Genomic DNA, 25,192 nt, shown 5'->3' on the forward strand with positions numbered 1-25,192 from the left:
TGGGGGATGATTAGTTCATCAGACACCGTGGGGGTGAGTGTCATTCAGTGGACCTTCAATTGTTGAGCTATTCATAGCAACACTTAGGTCTGAATATAGCTTTGCTTGCCTGTTAGGTCATCTAGGACAGCATTTATAAAGCCTTAATCGCAGAGACTGAGGCACACTGCTAATGCAGTTACACACAGGACGATTTCAGACTGTCTCATTAGATTACAAGTGTTATGGTTTATTATGTGGAACACTGCATGTAGCTACAGGGTAGAAAAGAAAAGATTTCATGCAGTAAGTGAGTGATTACCAAATTCATTGCTACAGGTATGAGAGGTTTAAATTGGTACAGTATGTGGTGAAGTATGTTGTGTTACATTAGATTCAATCATATGTCAGCATTTACAGGCATGTGTCCTCTAATTCATGATCGTTTTGTAGCAATTCATCTAAAGAGGAAATACCATTACAGCTCAGTGACCACATGTGTCATCATAAACGAATGAACAGGTACATGCCATGTAAATTACGACAGACTATTAGGGCCAAGGTTAGAAAAAAAACAGATTTTGAGGGTAAAGTTGAAATAAAAAGATAATTGTAATATTATTATTTCATTCTCAAATCTTTAAATTTTGTTCCTGATCATGGCCGTAATACTCTGCTGTTGTAAATAGTCAGCATCTTGAAACTTAACAGATCTACAACAATAAAAAATGACAAACTTAAAACATAGGTCAACATCATGTCCCAGGCACAGGTCTAAGCACTTATACATTAGACATCTTGACTAATCTATAATATCCTCTGATTTTGCCTTTCGTCAGTGAACATCTGAACTTTTATCCTATGACTGAAATATACATTCATTTTTGACATTCACGGTCACATGATGAATTCAGTGTCCTGAAAGTAACATTGCTACATAAATCCATTTGGCCTGGACTGTAAGCAGACAGACACTATCAATTTGATTAGATCGAAATCTTCAGGGGAACTCTCTCCTGGTTAGTTTTGCTCGGCCTTTTGGGGTTCTGGTAGGACAGTCTCACAAATACAACAATGAGGATAGTCCCTGGAATTTACAAAAAATAAAAAATAAATAAACATTACTGTGGTATTACTTATTTGTCTGTAAAATATACTGAATATTAGCAGTATCACAAAGCCTTGGAAAATCTAATACCCTGGATGTGCAACAAATACCAAATACTATGTTTTATGGTGCTTATAATGAATTATCAATGGCACAGGTGTTTAGAATATGTTATAGTGGCTCTAGAATTGTTTTTCTTCAGCCTCTCTGCTTACCTATGACTGCAAAGGTACCAAGCAGAATGCCCACTGCCGACTGAATAGTTGGCATGCCCTGCAGCTGCTTGGCAGCCATTTTGCAGTTCCCTCTGACGTTGCAGGGACACACTGTGACTAACAGGAGAGGAAAAAGACAAAACAAAAACAACTCACAGACTGGGGTTTTTCAACATCTCATAACAGAGTGGTTTTGACTAAACAGGAAATACAACTTGCTGAAAAAAGTCTGTTATTTTTAGCACTGAAGTTTGTTTTTTGGGTTCTTCAAGTTCTTTTGCTACAACTAAAAATACATAGCTATTTAGGGAGTATAACTTGATACTTGCACATGACTACATTTGTTTTATATATATATATTTATATATATATAAAATATATATATATATATATATAACTACAAGCAGTGAAAACCAAAGGACAGCATGCAGTTCTCCTACAAAGCATATTATTTTACCATATAGTTATCTTAACCTGTACATGAGAAGTTATGTGCCGTTTCATGTTTTGTGTATATGGTGTCAGCAGGTTGTATTGGGCAGAACACAGTCTTAAGAAAGCTGTGTAATCACAAGCCTGGAAAAATCATTTGTAAAGCCCCATTGCATCATTAATAAACAAGTACTGAGCTAGGACAAGCCGGCACACAGGGGTTGATATCTATTGATTGTTCCAACGCTCTTGTCCCATAACGTCCCTGCGCTGGGCTTTAGCTCATCAGCAGGAAGTGTTGGCATTACCTGGCAAGTTTATGAAGGTGCTCCTGGGAGGAGAGCTGCTGTCAGAGATGGTGAAGGGCACAGTGTAGACCTCTGGAGCCAGGTATGGGATGTTTAAAGACAGGTTGGTGTGAGTATCTGAAGGACAAATCATTTGCTTGTTGGGTGAGAAAATGACACAAAAAATGACTGTTCATTAAACATTTGTTATAAAATTACATTACTCTCTACATACAACTTTATAATATTTCACAATGTATAATACCAAAAGAACAAAAATCAAGCAAAAACACCTCATACAACTGCATAACTACACAGCACACAGACTGAGAGACTGATTCAGCTGTGTATGGAGAGGCCTGGAGTGTGTGACTCTTTATCTTATCTCTGTAAATCAGTCTAAAATACACGCCTGGCTGCATGACGTAAAAGCCGTGTCCTGTAAAAAGAAGCGTTTTATCAAGCTGTTTGAACCCTTATCTGAGGGTCTTAAACTCTATGCTCGCACCTTACCATCATTCCCTCTTATGTTCCATTTGTCAGCCGAGGAAGCACGAGCTGTGCAGCACTTCTGAAGGGCCTCTTAATGTATTTATTCTCTATCTGCACTGTTTCGCCTCTGATGTGACATTTTTGCAAGATGGATCTGTGACCAGCTAGCTATCCAGAGATATTCCAGATGGCTGTAATACAAAAAAGTATTTTCATATTATAGTGCTCTTAAATGTGTTACAGTCAGACTGGATGTATCACATTTCTCTCCTTACTGATATGAACAGCTACTAAGAGTGGACTTAAGTGGAGTGTGCTCTGTCATTAACTGAATTTCTGCAAGGAACTGTCAATTATTTGAACATGGTGCATTAGAGTCTCTCAAAGACTTGAGATGAATGGCCATGCTACACACATCACACACACACGCAGGCAGGTACACACACATGATCTTTTCATGAGTGGTTGTGGTTGTGTCACACAAAACTGGCAGCTCTACAGCTGACATTATACTGGCACAAGTACACATTATTGGTGCTACCATTATTGGCTACGACCAGGTGCAAAGCACTCTGGGAGATTCCTCTTTTAGCCTCCATTAACTGGCAGGAACCCAGCGGTGACGCCAAAGAAATTACACAGATGATATAATTACAGCTGGGCTCAATCAATACCAACAGGAACACAGGAGTGAAAGAGGGAGATAAAAAAAAAACCTGAGAGGGAAGTGGTTTAGCTGTTTGAATGACTTAATGACAGACGTCATAGCAGTAAATAGTTTGCATTAAATGAGCCCAACATGAGCAGTTTACAACTGCAAAAAAAGGATAATTACATTGTACCTCCCATCCCAGATAGGACTGAAGAAATTACGCAGGAAGAAAATAGAACAGAGCAATTTGCACATCTTCAGGGCCAGATTACTCATAAGTCAAAGTAACTCAAAACATTCAGCACACTGAGGCAAACTCTTTGTGTCCACTGGTTATATTTAAAAATCCATTCATGATTAATGTCACATTGTGTGTCCTTTTGGCTGGCTGATATCAACCTGTCTTCTCCAAGATATTCACTTCCTCTACTCTCTACTTATTCAGAAGCAGGCTAATTCTTGGCAAAGTGGCCTTGGACCATACCAGTAGACACAATTACATATCCATTTTACACCATATCAAATGACAGGATAATTTGAGGATCAAATGTAAGCCGCATCTGACCACATCTGGTTAGGATTTGTGGGCTGATTTGGGCTGATAATTACATGTATTTTACAGAACTATGGCCAACTTTGAGACCATGTTGGCAGCCACATTCAGACCACAGTGTGTGGGCATAATTGGTACTTGGTACACCTGATTGAAAAACCCAGTGATGATTGGATGACCTTTGTCATAAATGTATCCACTTTGATCATTTATATAATAAAAGTTGTTTTGATCATAATTAGCTACAGTTAATCTCAGCTTGTTTAACCCACCAAATCAGTGTAGAAAAGTGTCTTTTCCTAACACTTGCCTCTCCTCTCTTTTCACCATAAGTCATATCATTAATACTCTATGCTGTGGGTTGATTGGGTTCACCCAGTCTGCATTCACCTTACCATTAATAGGAGTTAGCTTCCAGTTACGTCGAACTGTGGCATCACTGCGCAGGGAGAAGTTGAGCCGTCCTCCATGCTGCGGTCCGTCGCTGTCCCGTGAGGCCAGCACCAGAGCTTGGTCCTCCCAGCGAGGTGTACACAGGTACTTCCAGGAGTAGTCTCCAACCAGCACTGGACTGTTGTCATTCACATCCAGGATTTGGACAGTGACCAGGGTGGAGGCAGACAAGGAAGAGTTTCCTAAAGGGAAAACAAAAAAAGAGATAAAACTAACATTTCCCTGTGTAGGGAACACATACAAAGACATATCTCAACTATTATATTACACTGCTCAAACTAAAGTAATCTCTGATAAATGAAAGCTACTGCTGTGGGAGGCAGAGGGATAAAGATGCTGCAGCTTCATTACCTAGATCTGAATGTTTGTATATATTTTTTTCTGAATGATGATACACAAGCTCAGTACATTGCAACAAAATGTATCACCTTGCCTAACCTTCTTTGCTGGTTGTTTGGGTTTTCTTCTCTTCTCTTGCACTCATACTGTTTTCCTCAAGACTCCTTTTCTGTACAGATGTGCAGACTATGCATAGACTAGTATGCGTGTATGTGTAGGCAGGTGCACTTCTGTATGTGTGTGCAGGATGTTAAAACAATCTATGAGATTAAGAGATATAGAAACATTATAGAGAGAAAAACTAAATTGAACTAATGAGAATTTGTAAAATATCCACAGATAAAATCATATTAATATTTTAAACACTGGATAATGTGTTGGGTTGATTAATATTTCACTGGAATGGAGCATGTGCCTAAGCATGTACCTCTGTGTGGTATTAATCATGATGAATGCAATCTTACGTCCATCCACTGCAATGACCTCCATGGTGTATGTGCTGTTCTCCTCTCTGTCCAAGGCCTGTACCGTCTTTAGTTCTCCAGAATATTTCCCAATTGAAAAGTATTTCTTGGTGTCTCCTTGAAGAGAGTATCTGCGCAAAAAACCCACATTGATCTCTGTTAAATAAGAACTCTGGTACTTCATGGTTTGCTCTTTCTGAACTGGTGAAGCAGATTCATACACCATTTATGAATCCCAAAGTTTACCTTATCGGGTGAGAGTCAGGGTCATAACCTCGGATGGTGGCGATAACCCGTCCTGGTTCCTCGCCCTCTCTGACAGTCACCTCATAATGGCTTTGAGATAGGATCGGACCTTCATTCACGTCGTCAACATAAATAGAAACCGTTGCCGTGGATGCAGGTCCGTACCGGCCACGGACCAGAGCCACAGGGTTCTGAGCGCTGAGCACCAGGATGTATTCACTCTCACGCTCAAAGTCCAACACCTGTGAAAAAATACACACACTCACAGAGGGATGCAGGGACAGAGTATATAAGTTCTCTAAAAACTGTTAGATTAATAGAGTTTTGTTGAGATTCTTAAAAATTATTGTTCATTATAAAATGAATACCACATGTGATGGAATTACATTAAAGGGCCAGTTCACCAAAAAAGCAGAAAACATTTTCCACCTGAGCATTAACAATATTTTTGCCACCATTTAAAAACCCAGAATGGTGGAGGTATGAATGATTTTCACATTCTGGTTACTGTCTATACTAAATCCTCTTTTGCAGAGAATCACCAGAACGCTATTTTCTGTAGATGGCAAAATATGCTTTTTTGATTTAGGAGAATAAATGACTTATATTTGCACGTAAAAATCAACCAGATCATCTCTATTTAAACAAATGTAGAACCTCTAAGACAGTACTTGAATGTCTGTGGAACCCAGTTCTTTTAATGAGGACAATGACAGACTGTCAAACACCCACACATTAGAGTAAAGCATGTTGCTTTACTTTAACGTCTTTGAAGGCAGGAGAGGGCAGTACCCTGTGTCCCCTTATCTTCCAAGGAAACTGGTTTAACTAGCAGAGTTTTGCTTTCTTTCCATTAGCAGACACTGTAGTCACAGGGAAAAGAGCCAATTGATTCACTGTGTCCCTAATTTTCCATGATGATACACTGTGTGTAACTGCTATGTGACAATACAATAAATATCCTTGTGTAAGCTAGAAACAATGTTTAGAGCGTTTTTATGACCAGAGAACATATATGAAATGATGCTGACATTGTGGGGTATTCAGTATAAACACACATATATATACATATACATATACATATATAAACAAATAAATCTATCCATAAACTTTAACACTTTTACTTATTTGCTAGAATGTGTAACATGTACTATATTTGAGTGCAGGTGAAATTGGGAGTAGTAAATTTCAAGTGATAGGATTACCATAATCTGCACACTAAAAATAGTAACTGTGACTTGTTGACTTTGTTTGATGGATTAAAAACGCAGTTTCATTGTGGGGGTATGGAAAGATTAACTGCAGTTATAATGTTTACAATGCAGTCACTGATTTGAATGAATTGTCAGACATTTAAAGATTTCACAGTTTAAAGGTGAAAGAATCCAAGTCAAGGCAAAGGAGTCGTATTTTATATCAATCTCTGATGTATTTGATTATTTTAATGTAATCTCCTGAATCCTGCCCTGAAGCTTGTAATTGCTGTCAGGTTTCACCCTTAAATGTGTTCTGTCTGCCCATAAAACAGGACATTATTAAGCCAGCATTGCCTGACATCATCATGCTGCTCAGTTGCCAGGGAGAAGAAACGCAGACCTTGGAGGGTGCACGAGTACTGCTGTTGACTGGAAGTGACGCATCAAACTGCTCAGTGTGTATCAGTGCACCAGAACATGCACATGGAGGCTACAGTCAGTCAGTCTGAACCACTGTATTACTCAGTCTTCACATGATGATGATGAACTTTGAATTAGGTACCAGTGAACTGTTATTACCAACCTTACCTCACCCTCACTGTTAAAGCGATACCCAATATTTAAACGCCTCCAAAATGTCTCTCTCGAGTAAAACAAATAATCATATTGTATATTGTAGATTTAAATAAAGTATTGTTGACTTATTTGTACTGCAGATAATTCAATAGGTTACATCAGTATATTTTTTAATCTAAAATTATAATAACTTTATTTTCTGCCCACTAGAGTGCAGCATAGACAAGCTGTGAACAAAACACCTACATATTTTCTCACTTTAAGTTAATATGGCACAATTGTACAATTGCCTATTTACACATGAAACAAAGGTAAAGCAACATTCTACATTTCTTTGGAGTAATATTTGTGTGTTCCTGGTGAATTTAAGTCCAATATTGGCTCTCATTTTAGCCTTGTTTTGACATCAGTCAATTTCTGTGCTAGTTATCTTGACCCTGTTCATATATTCATAGTCATTTGACCCATTGTCAGTATTTAAAATATTGATTATGCTTTAAATAATTGTAATACCATTACATGAGATACTATTACTCCACACACTCTTCATTTCACATTGATCTTCACTATGCTGAATTATCCTGAATTATCTCTAGAAATTTGAATCTCAAAAATCTGCTCTTCCCAATCAAGTTCTGGTTTTCCATGGAGGGCAGATTCACACCTAAAGTCACAAACAAATAATCCCAGTTAAAGTCACAAATACTGAGCCATGATGCTACAAACAGTTTGTTTGTTTGTTTCTGACATTTTTTTTTTTTCTTTAAACTGATGATTCCTACATGTAATTAGTAATGGATGAATCTGTATGAAGGATTTTTTGGGGGATAACAAAACTGTAAATGTTGCACTGACATGATTGATTGATTGTTACAAATGTTGTTTCACTTAAAGAAGGTTCATTTCATTTTTCTTTAACAAAATAATTTTACATTTGATGTAAAATGTATAATGTCCACAGTTCCTCCACCCTGATTAGATTCCCCTCACTCCCTCTGGTTCATTATACATTTACTTCAGTCTGCAGCATCTAGCCTGTGTGGTAAACTGCCATTAGTGTTCACACAATGTAATTATTCACTTGGGCTGTGAGCAGTATGTAATTTCTAATAATGAAATGTGTCTGCCTTGTGGCGCTGACCTCACATTGTAACACGATGAATTAAAGGATTTGCTCAAGTGCATTTTAATCCACTGGGGGTTTACTTGTGAAGGATTTAAGCTTTAAATTTTACTAAAGTGAGCTAAATAAACAGCAGTTTCCCACCTAGTGGCACAAAATTAGTTATAGTATTATCTCACAAGGTCAACACACAAGCTTTAAACACAGCTTATCAAAGAGACAATCTGTATATCACTTGTGGTAAACTGCAATAATGCAACAAAATCCATTTTTAGCTTTTAGATGTCTCCTGCTTTACCTCAGAGAACTGGGTGCAACTCACAGTTCAATCACATGCGTCAACTCCCACAGAGAGGTTGAAAATAATAAACTGTCTCTTGCCCGGCCCTCTTATAGAGACCAGACCAATAGAGAGGACAAACACACACCCACACACAGAGAGAAAACACATTCATTCCCTCTACGCATCCCTAAAACACCCTGCTGGATTATAGGAGGGCAGGCGAAGGGTGATGCGCCCCCGGGGACGGGAGAGATTATTGGGCTGAAACATTCCATTGTCGTCTGGACTCTTTTTTTATGAGGCATGTAGTATTGACGTGTTTGAATATTCTTTTCCAACCATTCTGTCAGTGCCTCACACTGTGTACTGTACACACTGTGATAATAAAATCATGTGCTCATAAAAATGACTTGAGTTAAATGTGACTGCTATTTTGACACAGCCAGCTACTGAATGATCTCTTAGGACTGCAGAAACACCAGGGAAAGACACAAGCCATCATGCCATAAATTGTCCTTGACATTAATATTTCTGCCCATGAGAGGAGAAATGTGTCTGTACTCTTTTGTATGCTAAACACGATGAAGAAAACAATTAACAGATCACAATATCACTGTTTGGACTTTGAACCGTTTTTTTTTTTCTTCTGCTTGATACATGTGGTAAGTAATCAATAAGGCAGTCAAATGCTTGTATGTGTGTGAGTACAGAGGCTACATGATGTGTCGTACTGTTCACCTTGGAGAGCACAAGTGAGACCTCATTGGTCTGCTTGTCTGTCACTAACATAAAGACCTCCTCCTCGTTTCCAGACTCTAAGCGGTAGTCCACCTGCCAGCTGTCTCCACCACGAACATCTGCATCCCCCGCCAGCACAGCTGTTACCGTGGTGCCCACTGGAGCGTCCTCCGGGATGTGAAAGGGGCCATACTGTTGGGGCGGAGACAGAAAATGTATGGTCACTGAGCAGAAACCACTCATTTAGTGACAGGACACTCCTGTGTGAAAATGCACGTGTGCTTATATATAGGAATGAATAAAAAAAAATAGATTTAATTCATTAATTCTACAGAGTGATCAGGATATACAATATATTTATTTCAGTAAGAGGCCACTGTTTTGCCAGAGAACTGTGGATGCTGGAATTTTGTAGTCGCCGATAAAAGTCACAGATGACTGACCATCCAATTTTCTCTTGTGACTATATGTGACCACATGTGTGTATAGGTTTGCCCCTCTTAACCCCCTGGTGTTAGCTGACCTTTATTCACACACCTCTGTGTGTTTAGACAGCCGTTTAATCTGCCACTCACAGATGTCCTCTAGTGAAGCAGCCATGCCTCTGATCTGGCTGCCCCATCCACAGGGTCTCTGAACCCAGCCCTGTCGCCACTCGCCTCCCACATCACCCCCTATAGCGCTGCCTTCACATCGCCATGGAAAAAGCTGCACTACTCAGGCGTGACCTCCTCAAGAGCATTTTCCACCTCTATGTTTGTGCTTTGTGTGTGTGTGTGTGGAGACGATTATCTGAGCAAGGGCGCACATTTGTTTGAAAATGAGCACTCAACATCAACAACTGCTACTTGAAGACACATTTAAAATCCCAAATGTCAACTGGATGGAGCGAGGGCATCAAGACGACAGATATTCTACTGAAGAAAAATATTGTACAATCTTTTATTAAGTCTGTATTCAACAATACTGTCTCCTGTCATTGGTCTGGACATGCCAAAGCTCTACAGCCAATTTCCGCTGTTAAATTTAAAGGCAGTACCTTCACTCCTCACTCAAAATAAAGTGTTCCTTCACAGCTCATAATGTCCATGCAGTCTTTCAGTGTCACTGTGGTCTGACAGATAGAACAGCAAGAGACTGGCTCCCCATTATCACAGTGTGACGGCTCTCCCACGTAACTCCCAACCCTCATGACTTTTCTCTCTTCTATTATGCGGCACATGTGGGTGGAAGTGAGGGGATTTTCTGTAACTGCCTATCTTTAGCCTATTTTTCTTTCATACCAGCATCTACGCCAAAATGAGGGAAACCGCTGTCCCATTTCAAGCTGGGCCTGTGACTGTAGCAGCGCTAATGATGCCTTGCTCGACTCACAAAGTAAATAAGGATGCAACAGAAAATGGGAGTAAATAATTATTGGATTTACACTTTCTGCTTATGTCTTTTTAATTATGTTTTTCTGCAATTTATGTCTTTATTAGTCAATTGGAACTAGAGAGGAAACAGGAAATGAGGAGAGAGATAAATGGGGGAATGACATGCAGCACAGGTCCCTGAGCAGATGGGACATCACGGGTCACAGTCAGCACCTAAACGCCAAGGTCGATCTTAAAGTGACACCCAGAATCATTTTTGTGAGGTAGGGACTCAGCTCACGTAGGCTTCAGCAGTGGATTTAAGTGGAGAAGTAAATTACTCTGTAAGTGGTCTGAGAAATTTCAGTGGATTTTTTTTTTTTTCTGTGGTGAAAACATCACCACAGAGGAGCTTTTGTAGATGATGATTATTTTTCTTTTGCCTGCTGTGAAAACCTGTCAGTATTGTACTCACTTTATGTAGCCGCTAGTATTGATTCATACCAGTAAGCTTCTGAAATAAAGGACAAGGTGATACAGAAGTTTACGTGAGATGTAATAGCTACATAATAAGCTACATAATAAACTTCTTACATAATTTCCAACATATTAATGGCACTGGGATGTCATTGTGTAGTCATGATGCAGATTTGGCCATAAATAAATGAGTGGAAACTGGTCTCCAAAGAAAGTCTTATCAGATTAAACTCTAAAAACACTGTCCACTTAGAGTACAAAGAACTGAATAAAACTCCTCCAATAACATGGTGCCATCGCCATAAGCCTGAGATTAGAGGGCATATCTAGTTCCCCGCCAGGAAAATTAGATCAGTGACCTGCAGAGCAGATTCACAGTCTGCAGTCCAATAGCCACTTATTATGGCCTGTGATGTTTGGGCTGCCTTTTTTCAAAAGGTATTGTTTATCATATCCTGAGCAGTGAGTGAGTGTGTGTGTTTATGTGTCTGTTTGAACATGTGTTCTCGTACCTCATGTTGGGAGAAGACTGGTGGGTTGTTGTTCTCATCCTGCACGGTCACAACCACAGTACAGGAACTGTTTAGACCTGCCAGGGACATCATCACAGCTTCTGTTAGTGACTCAGGGTCAGCCCATCACACAAATAAAATATGTTGAGGGAACAGGAAGTACCTCATCTTGCCTTCATCACACCCTGATCTGTGAGTCATGTAGACCACATCATCTGTCACCCCAGAGGCTCACATACATACATCCCCTGGACATCTATAGCGTCAACAAAGCTACTGACGCAGTTAGCTCACATTACTAATAAACTTTTGTTTGTGACAGTCATTATGAAAGCTGATTTACATATGCTTACATTATCTTATTCCCTGGCACAGTAACACTTGCTTTTCACCACTGCCTTTCTCTCTCTCTCTCTCTCTCTGCTAGCCATTTCTTCATTATGACTGACGTTTAATGGACCCTGAGATTGACCATCCAGTCTACACCATCACCAGATAAACAACAGGGTTGGCAATTGGAAACCTGGCTCTGTAAAGTCTATTTTAGGATGTACTTTTTTCATAATGGAATACTTAATTTAGCTTTTGTCCACAAATAGTATGTTTTTTTTGTTTGACTGCATATAAGCATAGTGGGAGGAAGCGATAGAAATAAGTGGGTGGAAATCATTTTTGTTTTATAAGTGTTTATAAGTGTTTGTTTGTGTGTAAAGATATCCTCTGACTGAGGCAGTTTCTCTTACACTTTCTTTCTTTTCTTATGAATTACATTTTTAAAAAATCATTTACTTGCTAACTAAAGTACACATCTGTGATGTCGAGTATCTATTTATGATTTTAATGTTTATTTTTATCTCTAGTATTCTGCTCCTCCCAACACAATGTCCTATTTCAGGGACAGGAAATACCAGCACATAAGGTTGAACATGCAAGTTCAACAAGCAAGTATTTGTGAGATTTAGTGAGGTTGTAAAAGGGGAAGAAATATCACATTATAAGGAAGGCTGTGTGTATGTATGTTTGCATTGATGCATACTCACCTTTGGCATCCTCAGCAGTGATGGTGAGGGTGTACTGCGGTGCTGTGCCCTCCATGCTGTCTGCTTGGACAGAGATGACCCCTGAGTCACGGTCCACTCTGAAAAGGGCACGGGGACTCTCTGGAATTTGTCCGACTAAACGGTAGAAGATCCGCACATTGTCTGTCTTGGGATCATCATTATCGGCTGCCTGCACTGTCAGAATTTCTGTCCCTTGGGAAAAATTGATCAGTAATAAAGAGTAAAAATAGGCCCTCTGAAAGAAAAGAGCATCTAACTTATCATTTTAGATACAATTTTTTATTTCTTGTTGCTGAATTTCAAACTTTCTAGATTTTGAAATCAGAATCTTAAACAACTTTCACTGGCTACTAAACACTTCAGCCAGGCTTTCCAGGCCTGTGTAATACAGCCAAGGAAACAAAAATGTTTTCCTCTCTGCAATAAGATACAGTAACACAGTACACCGAATGGGAATCTGAGTGAGGGAACATATGACAATAGCTTTCTCATTTAATCCTCACTAAGCGATTCCATTTAGATTAACAGATTGTCCTGTCTAATTCATTTCCCAGAATAAACCGTTATAAAGCATCAACAAAAAAGCTTTTATGCCGGGACTTGATATGTCACAACACACCATGTGCTTTTTATGAGCGCGGGTAGGAGTGAGGGTGCTTTCCCCCCCGTGTCCTGGCAAAAATCCCAATCTGCTTTCACAAAAGGTATCTGGCACTCTGATGCCTTTCATCACTGCCACATTGCTTCCAGCCAGTGTTTCCTCTACCTTGTTGTGAAACAATATTCCCATTATAGAGTAAAGGTGACTATTCACCTTATTCAGAGGCCTCATTGTGTTGTTTTATTATGCTGTCTTGCTTTTCCAGTAGTTGGAAATTTTGAAAGAGACTATGTTAAGGCCATGTGATATTATGACACTATACCATGCTACTTTTGCTCTGAAATTTAACTTAAAACATCACCTCTGTGATGCAATAACTAAATATCCTGTTGTAAACTGTGTACAGTATTTTCTAGGGTTGTAAGTAACAATAATTTTCATTATTTTCATTAAATAGTGGAAAATAGTGGGAAAAAAAATGTCTGTGAATTTCTCAGGGTCAAGGTGACTTTTTCAAAAGTCTTATTTTGTCTGACTAACAGTCCAAATCCAAAGGATATTCAGTTCAATATGACAGAGAGGAGAATGAAATCCTCTGAGAGAGGCTTTTCTGTCATTCATAATTGATTATTTGAGTAACTGTTACAGTCCAAGTATTTTCTAATACACGTCGGAATGACAAAAGTGAGATTCGTATGAATGCATTTTTATAAACGATTTTCCAAATATTTTTTGCGGCTTCTAAATGTATAAACAAGCTGTCAGTTACCTCGGGCAGCCAGTTCCTTGACCACAGTATGGTACTGTGCTTGTGGAAAGGTGGGTCTGTTATCATTGGCGTCGCCTACCATCACCCTCAGCTCCACAGGCTTGGCAATTTCTCTGCCATCTGGACGCTCAACCACAATGCTGATCTGGAACTGACGAGGCAAAAAGAGAAACACAGTGTTTAGTTTTCCTTCAGAGTGGTTAGACAAACAGTATCTCGTCAACTAGTTGTGGTGCCTTTGCATCGAGACCTCAGCTGTAGATCCTGGAGAGCACCACATTCATGGCTCTGATACTCATCTATTATAGTAGGTAGGTAACCAGTACATGATGTGATAGGAACCTGCAATAACCTTAAACTAGTAAACAAAATGGCAGGCAGGCTGGATGGATGGACGAACAGATGGATGGATGAAAGTGAGAAACAACCTGCATGAATGGGCAACTCTACATTCATCATTCGGCAGGCGGAAGCACAAAGCTTACAATGTGACAAAGTTCCATGAGCACCTTCACTCATGAAGGACACAGACTGATTGATGGAGCTGTAATCAGACAAGGCATGTTTGGCAGTTTGTGGCTCTTTAGCACATCAATGCACATCAATCATTTTTGGAGAGAGGCATCTACAACATTTCAATCACTGAAGGTAGAAAGCAGCAAAAGATTATGTCTGCTCCACCTTTTCCTCTTTTTCTTCTGAGCGTACTTCAATTAACATTCTGTACCATCTCAAACTACTAATCCATTTTAGTGCCCTGAAAGGTTTTGTGGCACAAATATGAGGTTGAATTTACATTATCTTGTCTCTTATTCTTGTCAGCTATAGACTGCACTGAAACTAGGAGGCATGAGGCTGATGATGCATTTTCAACCTTCAATTACATGGTTTCTACAAAAAACAGAGAGTGCAATGTGCTGGAAGCATGTGTTTAAAGACTAATCACATCCACTGATGCAGCTCAGTCTTTCTGTGTTGTTCTCTGGCCACTTGAGCATTTGTGCCAGAATGTACTGTTCACTGAGCCATTCAAAGCTCTCAGGAGCTTAAGTTGTGTGCAAAACTCAAGCATAAAATGCAAACAAATGGACTTCAATTTGTAATCTTACTACAAATAATGACCCCTCTCTTAGCCTAACACGAGATTTGAAACGGAGCCTTTCCCTTTATAATTTTAAAACAATGGCAATCTTTTTTTTTTTTGCCAAAAGTGGGATATGTTCAAGGAACAGAGCTGTGCTTTTCAGGTTTTGGGCTGTTTCCTTAATTACCTCTGTTCAGTTTAAAAATAGACTGTGCTCAATGCTCAGCATTGTTGCAATAATATGCACCAGGGTCCCTCAAATCAAATCATTAAGATCATTAAGCTGTAAGTAAAATTAGGAAAGATAATTAAAGTAGGAAATTTCTTTTCATCAACAACATGAGGCATTGTTCAGTGCCATTAAATGTGTCACTTGGTGATGTTTTTCCTCAGCATTTTGAATTCACTATCTTGTTCCCACTCTTGCTGAAGTTAATTAAAAAGTGAATAAAATCCATTGAAAATGACTTGAAAAGTAGCACATCACATGTGATTCTGTTGGTTTTGAAAGAGAGGATCTTGTGAAATGATAATGAGATCAGATCAGACCAGAACAAACTTTGTAAATAGATTATTATATTATATGCACAGATTCATTGTCATGTGAAAAATAAAGCAGATTTCAAACATAGAAATAAAGGCTTCTGTCTTTCATAAAAGAACAGTATAGCCCCAACAGCTCTCATGTTTAGACTTTTTAAACAGTAATCAGATACTGACATTCATTACTAGGTGCTGGAGATATTTAGCTTGCACTTGTACAGACCTGGTCTTGTGTCTCTCTGTCCAGAGGGGCGTTGAGATAAATGACTCCCTCTCTACTGATGGTGAAGAGCATCTCTGGAAACTCCCCCTCCAGACTGTACTCTGCCTGGCTGCCACTCCATTTGACCTACATAAACACAGACAAACAACAAAAAATGATGAATACAAAATTCTGCATACTCAACTGCAGTAAACATGACAAAAAAAGTGATATCTTGTTTTGCCTACATTATAAAGTCAAAGTGGTTGCAGAGAACCTACACTATAAACCTGGAAAGCTTTGCAGCAGGGACCACATGATGTGTAAGTACAAAGCTAAGCTACCATTTGTTTACATGATAAGGAGCCATCCAAATGCGCTGACAGTGATGTGGAACAGAGAGCACAGCCAAAACTAACTATGCAGGCTGAAGGGGATTTTCCACTCTGCTTTACAGCCCTTGACAGAGGACTGTGCAGTGGGGCTGAAAGGGCTCTAGCAGCCATCAAACAGCACCCAACAAGGAGAGGAGCCCAGTTACAGCACAGCTGATGCACACCCAGGACATGTGTATATCCTCAACTCACTGTCACACACTCCTCCCTTGTTTTGGAGATGGCTGCCCAAACGCTATGCTTATGTATACACAAAGCTGCTTCGCACAGCTGTCTGCCTCTGACTGAGTGTTATGCTGTGTTTCTAGACTTCAGAACTTCAAAGAAATATGTTTAACGATGTGATTAATGACCACTGACTGTTCTATATTAAGTTCTATACAAAACACCTATGAAGTCATCTGTTTTGCCTCCGTCAGTGTTTGGGTTTGCAGAGCACATTCTGTCTCTCCACAGTGGAGAGTTAAGAGGTGCTGAATTACAGAAAAGAGTACCAAGCCCAGTGTAACAATCGAGCAGTCAATCGTTCAAATTATTTTGCAACTATTTTGATAATCAATGAATTAAATCAAACATTTGCTGGACACAGCCTCTCAAATGATTTACTTTGTCATTAATAAGTGTAAACTAAATATCTCTTAGTTTGGGAGTGTTAGCACTAATGAACAATACTAATGAATTTTGGATGTCTTGGTGGGAACAGGGTCATTTATGCTGCTTGTAAGATTGTTAACATCCAAGGAACAATTGATGTGAACTTAAACAGGTTACAGGTTACAATTACAGTGTGTTTTGAAGGGAAGGCAGAACAGTAGTTCTAGTATTAGAGAATGAGACAAACAAAGAGCTGATATGTTTGGGGTTTTAAACATTAAACAGATACTGAGCAACATTAGCAGAGGTATCTGGCTCTTTAGCTGATAAATGATGCTAACTTTGTCTGAAGTTTGTTGCAGGGCATGAAGGATACTGTGTGTTTTTAGAGCTTTTTGCTAAAGATGTTGATGAGGGCAGTGACAGTGAAACAAAACAGTAGCCATAAAACAATACGCTGAAGAGGCTAAAGGGCTCTGTAGAGATGAAGAGATCTGTGGATTTGTCACAATGAGTGATGCCTTTCACATTACGCATAATCATATGATCAGTTGTTGACGTGAAAATATTGATTACAGCAGCTTTAATGTCTATGCTATTGACACCAACCTCAGATCACCTCTGATGACTAATGTCCACTGAAGCAGCATGTTGATGCAAGTATCATTTGTAATACTGGACACTGATTATGAGGCTATGACGAAGGTCTAGTGGGGCTCAAACCAATTCTGCAACAAATAATCAAATTTCATTTGACCGCAAAAACTCACAATTCAATGCAGTTAAGGGCCTTGACTCATTCATTCACAGGCTCTGAGGCCTCTCTTCCACTCCAAAGTCTCAATAGATTGCATTACTGAGTTCAAGTAGTTTGACTGATTGCATTACATAATCAAAGTTTTAGGCAGGCAATCAGAAACATGTGATGGATAACAGATTGAAATTAACCTTCCAAGCCCCAATGACGCAAAAGTGCTGATAATAAATGCCTGGATTTCATATTTCAAAATTACAGTAAGAGTTTTTTTTAAATCTCTTTGCAGAATCAGTCAAATTGATCACAATGGCAATAACTGACTTTTACACACAGAAGAATGATGGCAGAAATGCATGAAGTGTGCTGAGCAGCAGATTGATTTCAGCACCTGTCAAAATGTTGTCACACCACGGACGATGTCAGCGCAACATTTGTTACAGATGAGTGACTGTGGACATGACTGCTCCGTTTATCTGAGACAGTGGGGGGGGATCCACAGAGTGGGTCTTTGAACATGACTATTTCTGTATGTGTCATGACAGCGGTTAGTCCCACCACCTACTGAGCACAGCACTACAATCACTCAGTGTGGGTGAAATGAGGCTTCCCCCAAGTAGAAACATTCACCTAATCCAATTGTGTGATTTAGATTCTGGAAGGGGACAAATGGTAACGCTGTAACTAAATGGTTTTTATATAAGACAGTTCAGTCATGGAACAGTAGTGGCTTCACTTCTCACTCTCTTAACACATTTTTCATCAGAAATGAAGGCTGATACACAGAGGGATTCTGAACTTCATTTACATATAGAGGCACAAATGCTGTTTGCCGATATTCAAATTAAGGATGAATGAATTTATTAGGTATTACACCTGTGAGAAAAAGATATATATTTTATCATAGATTTGAACTACCCTTTGAAAAAATGACAAAAAAATCACATGTGCCTACACTTGTGAATCCACACGTTTTCAGTGGGTGGAAGGGGCTGTGAGAACAGGAGAGATGAGAGGCTGAGGGCGAGTGTGGGGGAGGTGGGAGAAAACAGGAGGAGGGGGGAGGTATTGTGATGTATCCACTGGCCACAGCAACTCTTAGAACCTGCATAATGCATTTAATTCAGCATCAGAATCAGCTCTACAAGCCTCTTTGTTTCCATAGTTCTCAGTAGTGAATGAATAAAGTATTTTTTATTTTTTGCCATGCAGGCATACTTTTGTAAAAGAATTTCCTCACAAAGGATGACTGCCATTGCTACTGTTGAGTTTTTTTTTTCCATGTGTTACAAAACCTCTGAGGGCTATTGAGTTATTTATAGACATGTAGCTGATATGGCTGATATTATAATGACTGAAAGGTTAGACAAGACCAGGGACAGACACAGACAGTGGCATTCTACAAGAAAGTGAGAGAAACCTTGAAACAGAATTGAAATTACGGTGCTGCAGTAACGTAGAACAATAGTGTTAACTCCTGTACAGATCTCTTTTGACAAGAACTTAAACCGGATCAGAGTACTGATTGATGGTCAGATAGCATCAGGTGACACTGGAGTTGGTCTCCTATGAAATAATGATTGATTCTGTGGCTTTGAGAAAGAGAAATGTTATTTGAACACAGGATCCTTCAGATCACCATAGTTACAGTTGGTGCTGTTCCCTTGTTGAGTTTCAGTTTTTAATTTCAATAACTTTATTGGTATGTAGGGATGCAACTAACAATCATTTTCATGATTTTTTAAAATTATTTTATCAGTTAAAGTGGTTATTCATTTGGTCTATAAAATTCTGTTCTTCACAGTACAAGATGATGTCGTCATATGTCTTATTTTGTCCAACCAAGGGCTTTTTACCCAAAGGTATTCAGTTTTACAAGAACACAAAAGAGAGAAAAGCTACAAATCCTCACAAGAGAGAAGCTGGAACCAGAATGTTAAATGATTGATAAGACTTTAAGGTTATTTAATATATGCATGCATATGCCAATAATAAATAAATACACAAATAAATAAGAGTAACTGTCTACTGAGTTGGACCAGGACATAAAATATCAAAATATTGATTTACTTTACAATATGATTAAAATAACACACAATGTGTGAAGGGTATTTTAGGGTGGATTTTGCCTTTAAACTGTTAGTTTTGTGTAATACCTCTCAGAGTGGTAGTGGTGGTTGGTGGGTGGGTGATCATGGGAGTTAAAGTGAGTCAGTCAGTCAGGAAGCCTGAAAGGATCCATGGCATTTGAACAGCATCAATAATTCAGTATTTGGTCACTTAGGAGGACCCAAGAGGCACTGAAAACAGCAACTGGCAATGTGATGCCACTTTACTCAGTTCAGGTTATTGACAGAGTTTGCTTTATGGTAATGTGATATAATAGTTGGAACTGCATTAACTATAAAGTCAGCACTTACCCCAAATTGTTTGCATGATTTATGGTCAAAATCAAAGTAAAAGTGGTTTTAATGCAAATGGTTAAAAACACTGCTGAAGTACTGAAGTGTTTCCGAATGGTGTTGATCAGGGTTTTTCTTTCCTCACCTGTGAGATGGGGATGGGGTAAGGGCCTGGGAGATTCTCCTGAAGTCGTACAGGGTCGGGTGATGCCCAGGTGTTTCCAGTCACCTCAACAGTAACAATACCAGTGGTGAAGAAAGCATTCGCCTTCCCAGCCATGTCCTTCACCATCACTGAGAGCTTATAACGGCCGCACATCTCTGGGTCCAGAGTAGAGGCTCCTGGTGGATGCAGCAGGATACACAATACAAGAACACTTTATTTCAAAGGATTCTGTCAGTTTTATTTCAAATTGAATCTCTTTTACAAAGACATGAGAAACAAGTCATGCAAAGGAAAATAACAAATGCAGAGAAGCACAAAAAACATACAGATATAATATAATTGTATGATGTATACATTACATACATCACATGCTAAATTTAACATGTCCATTTTTCTAAGCCATCTAAGTGCTGTTTTCATCACATAATTTTCAATTTCTTGCTGAAATCTGAGAGAAATGACATAAACACCCCACTATAATAGTAATCATAACCATTAGTTACAGTTGGCCCTAAAGATAAATAAAGAAAATCAAGGAGGTAATTTCCGATTTTCACTGCTAACATCAGGCTGTGTGGAAACCAACGGCAGCAAGCGTGAAAGTCATCCAGCTGCAGCCAGGCCCTAACAGAGGGCAATACCAGAGCTACAGAAATAGCACTGGCACACAGGACTTTACTGCATCAAGAGTAAGTCTGCGTGTGTACTGTATGTGCATGTCTGTTTGCCTAAAAGCAGCATAACAATCACTTTTATATCATATCCTAATATATTATTTGTATTTTATTTCAGACTGGTGATCTGCCCAGGGTGTACCTTGCCTCTCGCCCAATGCCAGCTGGGATAGGCTCCCGTCACCCCCGCCTCCCTCCCCACCCCACAACTATTAAGAATAAGCAGTATAGATAATGGATGGATATTTTATTTCATATATAACAGGCAGTAAGACTGAATATCAAACATATAATGCTAGTTTTTCTGATGAAACAAAGATGTATCACTGAACCTTTTCATTTTCATGCATTCAAACTTCCCTTTTTAATCTTTAAAAGTGACAGTGACTATAACTAACAAGTATTAGGTCAGTTCAAGAGAGAGCTCAGGTCATTCTCCATAGCTTCTCCTCAGCACCACCAGTAGGGGGCTCCTCTTGACACATTAAAAACTTTATTTAAGTCAGAGCTTGTTTCCAAATTAGCGCTGCATCTGTTGTCAGAGCCCAACAAATACAGGAATTTGGAGACAGAGATATGATATGATAACGATATTTTAAGAATTCCGATGACTCATGTTTTTTCTTTTTACAAAAACAAATAAACATTAGCCTATGTCAAATTTGTTTCTTAAAGAAAAGTGACCATAAGTTCTGATCTATATCTTGGGCATTTCTGCACCACCATTTCTTGTTACTTATTGGCTGATATCGATATATTTGCTAAACTGACTGTAACTGACTGTATTTATTTTTTGGCAATGTTGGTGAAAAGTAATGGTATATGAAACCTGGACTGATGGTTCCACAACTTGCAACAAAGAAACAAGAAAGCACTCTTATGCATATATAAAGAGAAAGCCTCTGCAGTTGCAGGGAGGAAAAAAAAACATGCATACCAAAACATCTCTTTGGGGAAAACAACAAAGTATCACATTAGCTCAGTACTTTCCCTTGAGTCACTTGTTGGGACTGACCTTCCTCAGTGAGGGAAACCTCCCCAGTGATGGAGTCAATGAAGAACATTTGACTAGAGGGAATCCTGGGTGTCTGTTCCATGAGGCTGAACCGCAGGTCAGCGTGGAGAGTGTTGCGGTCATCACGATCCAGCGCTTCCACTTGCATGAATGGGATCCCTGAGAGACACAGATGGTGCAGAGTCAAAAACGTTACCTTCTACATCAAAGTCGTCTTTCCCCATCATATTTCTTGATTTATACAGAAAAGGACAGGTTGTACAAACCAGGAGGAATAACGCAAAAGACATGCAAGCATTTGAGTATATGTTTGGTTTTATATGTAGGTAAAATTATATTAGTGCCCAAGTGAGAAAGATCATATTCTTTATCATATTCTGCAGCCCTAGTTTTCATGTTTTACTGGCAATGGTTACACTGTCTATATAATACAAAAGCAAAGGACATTACTTAGCACAAATAAAATACATTTGGAGTATTGTATCTGAGGCAATGTGATTGCTACGCCTGAGCCTTCAGACAGTCTTTTTAGTGTCATCAACATGTAACTGTTCTAGTTTCCCACGTCATTAATTCTATCAATACTGAAGTAAAGGGTAAATTGTAGTTTCCAGGGACACATTAGTCATGTTTTTCTTTGTCCGGGCAAAACTGAATGGGTATACGATTTTCATTACTTTTGTATTTTAGGACTGACAAATGTGACCCAGATTGACTTTGGCTGTGCAAGACGGTGACATCAGAGCTCAAGGTTTTCATACCTTTGAGAAGCCCGAGCTGCACGCTGCCTCTCATGCTCTCTTCTATAAAAGTGGGAACATTGTCATTCTTGTCGATGACACACACCTCAATGGTGAAGCTCTGACGGTGCACTGACGCTCTGAAGGACACCTGCAGCATACACACACACAAATATATCTTCTGAGCATCTTTGAATAGCACACTTTGGAATCGGCGTGCAGCTTTCCCATGAGAATCTAATGGCAATCAAAAGAGTGAGTAATTCTTGACACATTATTGATCATAGGCACATGTACCTCATACAATGTATCTTGAATAAAATGATTACCTGCAGAGAGTAAGATGGCTGTTTCTCCCTGTCCAGTGGTTTCAGAGCATACAGAAACTGAGCATCGACTCCAAATATTCCCTCATCATCCCCTGTTACCACAAGGTCACTGTAATTACCAGGCAGGCTATGGAGCTGTACAGAAGAGAACACAATTTATAAAACAGTTGTTAGTATTCTTGTTTAAAAAAGCAAAGACATATGCACAAACAAAACAAGTGTAGGAGTACAGGACAGGCAGAGTAGCAGCAGGGTAGTTACTGCAGCCACCAGTGATTTGATTGAAGTCAAATTGAGGAAAAATAAGCTTAAAACTGATTAATTACATACAAGTATGATGGCAACAAAAAATGAAGGGGAGGAGAGACACATAATATTTGCTCACAAACTGACAATACTGTTTCATATGTTGCCCTAGTGATGCCTATTTTGTGTTTTACTGGTGAAAACATGAAAAGGTTCAGTTAAAATAACAAAATCCGCATTAAGTCTGCGGATATTTTATATATTTCTTACTGTCAGTAAATCCTGAGAAAAGATGAAACCCAACGATGACTTGACCCAGCTAACATGAATTGACTCGACTAACAAGGCCATAGACCTCTACTGTTGTCTAAAAACTATTGAGCACATCAGTTTGCCAATGTTTTTCCATTCAGCCTCTCTCATGAACTGTTTAACAGTCCTACAATGTAATACTTTGCAGCAAGGCTCAGCCTAGATTAGTAGGCACGAGGTTTAGATGTTCTGAATTCTCTAAATGAAGGTCCTCTTAAAGAAAAAATATACCAGGATGCAAATGTCTACATTTACAGCCAGTGGTGTGTTGGGGCCGGTCATTCACAGGCCACATAAGGAATAAAAACATATTACAGTGCTTTTTATACTTGGTAAGTTTTGCAAAATTGACCATTCAAGAATTTAAAATAGAACTGAAAAGTGTAGCCCTCTCTGGTGAATAGACCATAATGAAGAGCTTTTACCTTGAGTGATTCTGAGGCAATTATTACGTCCATGTATAACACAAAGTGGGGTTATTATCCAACTCCTCCATTCTGTCCATTAACATGCTATTTGAAGAGTGTTAATAACACTCGGTCAGAGACAAAGACTGAAGATATGACTAAGTTTCAATCAAGAAGCGCTGACGTCACAATACAATCAATTAAAGTGCCAAATACTCATGCTGTTGCACAATCCAGAGGATGTCTGAGTGACATGAATGAGCAAAACACCCCGCCCGCCACCCAGCTGGACTGAATGCAGAGGCTGGGTCTGACGCCTGAAAAGTATTGTGAGCACTCCAATTATAGTCTAGCGATGACGGCAGCATGTTCATACATCTTCAACCTTGAGTACACGAGGTAGAGGAAAAAAGAGACTGATGTATTTCTGGCTTCCAATGGACCTTGATTTTCTACCTATAGAGCTACAGTGGTCTTTTCACCACGTGTCTGAAGCCTGGAAAGAGATATTTTCATTTATCTTATCTATAAATATGACATACCAGAATGAAAACTCATATTCAAAATTGTGTGATTTTACTGTTTTTCCACTTAGATGTGTGTGCTCTAATCCCCTTGGCTATATTTGGAAAAAGGGTTAAGATTGTAAGACTTATACAGACTTATAAGAACTATATTTGAAATGCCTTACCTTGGCTAGATACCAGGGGAAAATACCGTCATAATTTTCAGGTACACCAATCTTAACATTTACCCCAGAGCATGGCACGAATGTGTCCAGTATCACCGGCTGCAAAACAAAACACTGTCTTAGTGATGTTGTCTATCCAGTAATCTGCACTTGTAAATAAAACGGTTAAGAGTATTTGCTTTTTAAAAAACAACATCTTACTATGAGAGCTATGATCAGCATCGGTGTAGCTCCCCTGTCAGCCATGAGTCCCTGTAAATGTAGCATGTTCACAGCGTTTCAAAACACACGTCCTCAGCCCACCAATCAACACAATTTCTGTCTTGTTACTGATTCACCACCATTGAAATTCTTTCATACACAAAGATTTCACAGTGCCAAAAAACAAAAATAAGATGTCATCATTTAGGTGGATAAACTTGTGAAATTATTCTCCCATTTTAAACAAAAGGTTTTGTGTCTTACCTTCTCTGAACGATGTGTGTGCTCCCTCTGAGAGGCGTGAGAGGAGTTTAAATTGGGTGGAAAATGTTCGTACTTGTACTCCTTCGGTGGTTTAATGGTTAACACCTTCAAATACACATGCTTAACTACCTTGTTTCCTTCCTGTAAAACCAATGGCCAGTGAGGTTCCATTCCACCGATACGATCAAATGAATATTTATAAGGATGTAAATCGCCTAAACAACAGCTAAGCTTCTTGTCTGTTGTATTCTGCTGAATACTT

The 25,192-nt window shown here is 39.1% G+C and overlaps 1 protein-coding gene across 2 annotated transcripts; it reads right to left on the reverse strand.

Moving 5' to 3' along the window:
- Positions 1-205: 205 nt before the first annotated feature.
- cdh16 (cadherin 16, KSP-cadherin) lies at positions 206-24,981 on the reverse strand. 2 transcript variants are annotated; one of them, XM_018683120.2, is made up of 18 exons: positions 24,931-24,981; positions 24,667-24,717; positions 24,466-24,564; positions 22,810-22,944; positions 22,502-22,631; positions 21,741-21,899; positions 20,031-20,227; positions 15,762-15,887; positions 13,912-14,062; positions 12,521-12,733; positions 11,481-11,557; positions 9,137-9,328; positions 5,221-5,462; positions 4,975-5,105; positions 4,114-4,353; positions 2,043-2,159; positions 1,303-1,419; positions 206-1,066 (listed from the first exon to the last, which is right to left on the reverse strand). In XM_018683120.2, exons 2-18 carry the CDS (start codon positions 24,709-24,711, stop codon positions 966-968), a joined length of 2,472 nt encoding a protein of 823 aa, XP_018538636.1. In that variant the 5' UTR covers positions 24,712-24,717; positions 24,931-24,981; the 3' UTR covers positions 206-965. The 2 variants fall into 2 exon arrangements, with proteins under 2 accessions (XP_018538636.1, XP_018538635.1); XM_018683119.2 differs by lacking the exon at positions 24,931-24,981 and having other exon boundaries at positions 24,667-24,895.
- Positions 24,982-25,192: the final 211 nt, after the last annotated feature.

This window comes from Lates calcarifer, linkage group LG2 (genome assembly GCF_001640805.2).
Source record: "Lates calcarifer isolate ASB-BC8 linkage group LG2, TLL_Latcal_v3, whole genome shotgun sequence".
Lineage (NCBI taxonomy): Eukaryota > Metazoa > Chordata > Actinopteri > Centropomidae > Lates > Lates calcarifer.